This window comes from Nicotiana sylvestris, chromosome 9 (genome assembly GCF_000393655.2).
Source record: "Nicotiana sylvestris chromosome 9, ASM39365v2, whole genome shotgun sequence".
Taxonomy (NCBI): Eukaryota; Viridiplantae; Streptophyta; class Magnoliopsida; order Solanales; family Solanaceae; genus Nicotiana; species Nicotiana sylvestris.
The window spans coordinates 37,890,570-37,893,406 of record NC_091065.1 but is presented as its reverse complement, the minus strand read 5'-3'; the positions used below and the strand labels follow the sequence as shown (position 1 = coordinate 37,893,406).

Genomic DNA, 2,837 nt, shown 5'->3' with positions numbered 1-2,837 from the left:
ACCGGGGTTGTTTGATAAAACTGCAATGCCAATCCTTGTAATCTCTTTTCTCCAGCATCAACGAGGACAAAGACCAAGGGTGGATGAGCCATTTTTTCTGATTCAAGACCTCTGACCTGATTCTTGCTGAGAGGATGCTGTTCCCCGAGGAATGGAATATGAAGCGTAAATAACTTCATACTTTGCTTGCCTTTTTCTTTCCTAGTTTTGTATTTTTATCAATATAATCCCTTTCTAATGGTGTAGTTGTCGCTTGGTTTCCCGGAGCGGTCCAAGACCTCGAGGGTTGGGTCCGCCAACTGGCCTATACTTCTTCATATGCGGAGCATTGCTGGTGCGATTTAGCCAAGGGTTGATGGGAGGCAAACAACCATGGTGAGCTTTCTTGTTTGCTTACTCGTGTTTCTCAATGCAATACTTACTTCATCTTTTATGCAGGTCTCGGGGAATCTGTCAAAATGCGGTTGCCCCCACCTGGTGAAGAAGAGATCTCAAACCTTTTCAAAGAAAAGAAGAAGAAGAGGGGGTCGTCTGCAAATACCCCAAGGCAAAAGAAAAGCACAGCTCGAAAGCCCAAGGCTGACATCATGGCCCTATCTCCGAAAACGGCTCAATGCCTTCGGGATCAGGAGGAAGAGGAAGAGGATGACGACTGCTTCCTGGTAGCTCAGGAAAGAGGAAGCCCTGATGCTTTGAAGACTAATGAACCGACAGTGACAGAGGTGGTTCAATCCCGAACCGAAGAAATTTCAGAGGGGAGCTCGAGCAAAGTCCCCGAACTGTCAGGCAGAAAAGGTGCACCTTGCCTCGGGGAACGTTTGGTGAATGAGCTCAAAGATCCTAACTTCTAGGCTTGCCAAAGATAGGATACCACCCCAAGTGAGTCACTTGGGGTAATCAACATAAATGGCTCGCCGCAGGGCCCGATGTTTTTTGAAGGGCAACTCCGAGATGCCCAGGACATGGAGACTCCAGATATGGCAGCGACTCACGAAGAGAATGATATTTTTCAGGAGTGTCTCGCGGGAATCGAAGAAGATCCCGATCCCGATTCCTCATTTTTCTTGAAGAAGCTGAGAATCTTCTTAAACAAGTAAGTTTTATTTTTCATTATTTCGAGTTTAATAACCATCTTTCTGATTCTGACTTCTTTTTCTTGCGAGAAGGCCGTGTCACTTCACCGACAAGCATTTTCCAAATCTCAGACTCAGCTTGCCCGATGCGAATCCGAGCTTAAGAAAGTCTTAGAGGTGATGGACAATATTAAAATCCTCTATGTCAAGAAAGAGGGGGAGATCAACGATCTACGAGTTGAATTGACGAAAGCTTTCCAAGAACGGGCCGAGTTTTTTGAACAGGTAATATAGTCTTTGAGGGTCTGTTATGTACTTGTTTGTTTTGATGACTAATACTTTTAATCTCGTAGTTTCATCAGAAGGCAAATTGGTCTTGCAGCTTTGAGAGGAGCTTAAAGTGAAGGAGGCCGAGACCTTCGGGTGGAGGCATGGTATGGACAATCTTACCTCTAAGAAGGAAACTCTTTGAGAATATCTGTCTTCACTCGAGCGCTAGCTTCAAAGTGTGAAGGAGGAGAGCCTAGCTCGAGGCTGCAAAATCGAGGATCTTAAAGCTAAATCCGCTGCTGAGCTGGCCAAGGCCAAATCTGACGCTGAGGCAATTATGTCTTCCTACCGAGCCGATGCTGAAGCAGCTAATACTCGGGCAAAAGAGATTGCTTCTGCGGCAGAAGTCAAGCTATCAAGTGCACTTGACCATGCTAGGCGACAATCCAGGAGGGTAACCCTCGAGGAGGTATATGCTCGCGGTCTCGATTTCTCAGCCGATATTGAAAGGGCGAAGATTTTGGAAGAAGAGGTTGCCGCTCTTCTTTCTGATGAGGATGATTTAGCCAGTGGCTCCGAGAGTGGAGGAGACGAAGATGTACTCCCTGAGGGCGAGGCTCTCGAAGATGCGACTCCTGAAGATGCAGCTGCCGAAGATATGACCCCGAAGTAGTTTTGGGTTTCCTTATTTTGTTTTCGTGCAAGTTTCCCTTGTGTAAATATCTCCTGTAATCATCTTTTGGAAATACAAGGGGAACTTTTTATCTCATTTTTGGTTTGTGCTAGATTTAATATTGTCTTTATTTATGGAAAACTTCGTTTGAATGATTGGTCCGAGAATTGGTTTGGGGTTGGGATGTAATAAACCCTTAGATCTTTATCGATAGATATAATAATCCTCAAGCTAAGTTTAAATCGATCCAATATAAGCTTTGGGTATCGTGACTCTTGGATCTTGATCGAAGTGAGAGCAGAGTCTCGAACTATAAGTGTTTGGTCCTTAAGCCTTTCGAAGTTGGCCTTTGGGCTCTTATATATCGGCCCTTAGGCTCTTTGAATTGGGCCGATTCGGCCTCTAGAATGGCTATATAATTTTTCCCTCATTTCGGCTAAAATACTTTTAGTTATGCCTTAGCATGTGTCTTTTGTACCCATTGGGTTTTTTGAAGGTTCGTCGTGTCGGGACCTTATTTGTGTACTGATAATTGAGTACCTCCCGAGGTTTCATCGAGAGATGATGTTATCGAAGCCTTTAAATTTATTCGAGGGCTGAATTTATCCAAGCCCATTAAATTATTCGGGGGCTAAATTTATTGAAGCCCATTATATTTTACTTATACCAAGGGTAGCTTGATTTAACCGGTTTTTACAAAGTGTTTGAATGACTTTAATTTATGGCGGAAGTCAGACGTCTCCGAGCCGCATTATTTTGGCCGTAGCCTTTATATGACCATGGTCTTTAGTATGGCCTTTGCCATTTGGTATGTCACTTGT

At 44.2% G+C, this 2,837-nt stretch overlaps 1 protein-coding gene across 1 annotated transcript; it reads left to right on the top strand.

The window, feature by feature from the left end:
- Positions 1-458: 458 nt before the first annotated feature.
- LOC138877458 (uncharacterized) lies at positions 459-2,016 on the top strand. Its single transcript, XM_070157068.1, has 3 exons — positions 459-722; positions 1,167-1,358; positions 1,573-2,016. The coding sequence occupies exons 1-3, from the start codon at positions 459-461 to the stop codon at positions 2,014-2,016; spliced, it is 900 nt and encodes a 299-aa protein (XP_070013169.1).
- The last annotated feature ends 821 nt before the right edge of the window (positions 2,017-2,837 follow it).

Excerpts from the sequence above, each read along its gene's own strand:
- LOC138877458 (XM_070157068.1), top strand. The coding sequence starts at position 459 with ATGCGGTTGCCCCCACCTGGTGAAGAAGAGATCTCAAACCTTTTCAAA. Across the intron at positions 723-1,166 it reads ATGAACCGACAGTGACAGAG|GCCGTGTCACTTCACCGACA; the intron begins GTGGTTCAATCC and ends TCTTGCGAGAAG. Across the intron at positions 1,359-1,572 it reads GGGCCGAGTTTTTTGAACAG|CTTCAAAGTGTGAAGGAGGA; the intron begins GTAATATAGTCT and ends CTCGAGCGCTAG.